The sequence below is a fragment of the Bison bison genome, unplaced genomic scaffold (assembly GCF_000754665.1).
Source record: "Bison bison bison isolate TAMUID 2011002044 unplaced genomic scaffold, Bison_UMD1.0 scf7180017850641, whole genome shotgun sequence".
In the NCBI taxonomy this organism is placed as follows: domain Eukaryota; kingdom Metazoa; phylum Chordata; class Mammalia; order Artiodactyla; family Bovidae; genus Bison; species Bison bison.
In genome coordinates this window covers 16,466-16,811 of record NW_011481214.1, presented here as the reverse complement: position 1 = coordinate 16,811, position 346 = coordinate 16,466, and the positions used below count along the sequence as shown (strand labels likewise).

General features: G+C 68.8%; 1 protein-coding gene across 1 annotated transcript in view; it reads right to left on the bottom strand.

Annotated features, from left to right (window-relative positions):
* PPP6R1 (protein phosphatase 6, regulatory subunit 1) overlaps positions 1–346 on the bottom strand; it is a 16,457-nt gene that overhangs the window by 7,550 nt on the left and 8,561 nt on the right. The window contains exons 4-5 of the mRNA XM_010848888.1: positions 191–328; positions 31–96 (exon numbers count right to left, since the gene is read on the bottom strand). Coding sequence (XP_010847190.1) covers positions 31–96; positions 191–328 — 204 coding nt within the window. The remainder of the gene's footprint in view (positions 1–30; positions 97–190; positions 329–346) is intronic.

Sequence of the window (346 nt, the reverse complement as noted above, 5' to 3'; positions counted from 1 at the left end):
GGGCTGAAGCTCTCGGGCGGCGGCACTCACATTGTCGTCTTTCGACGGGTGGATCTGCTCGATGAGCCTCTGGACGATCTTCTCCTCATTGAGCCACTGCGGAAGGACAAGAGGGTGGGGCTCCGCGCCCCGCCCCGCCCCGCCCGGCCCGGCCCCGCCCCTGCCCTGCCTGGCCACGCCACGCACGCACGTTGACCACGTCCTGCCTCAGCTGCGGCCGCTCCACGCAGGTGAGGAGGCGCAGCAGCAGGTCCATGATGGCCGAGGTGCCGATGTGCTGCAGCAGCAGGTCCACGAAGTCGTCCTTCTTCCGCAGGAAGGACACGAGCTGAGGACACGGGCCGTC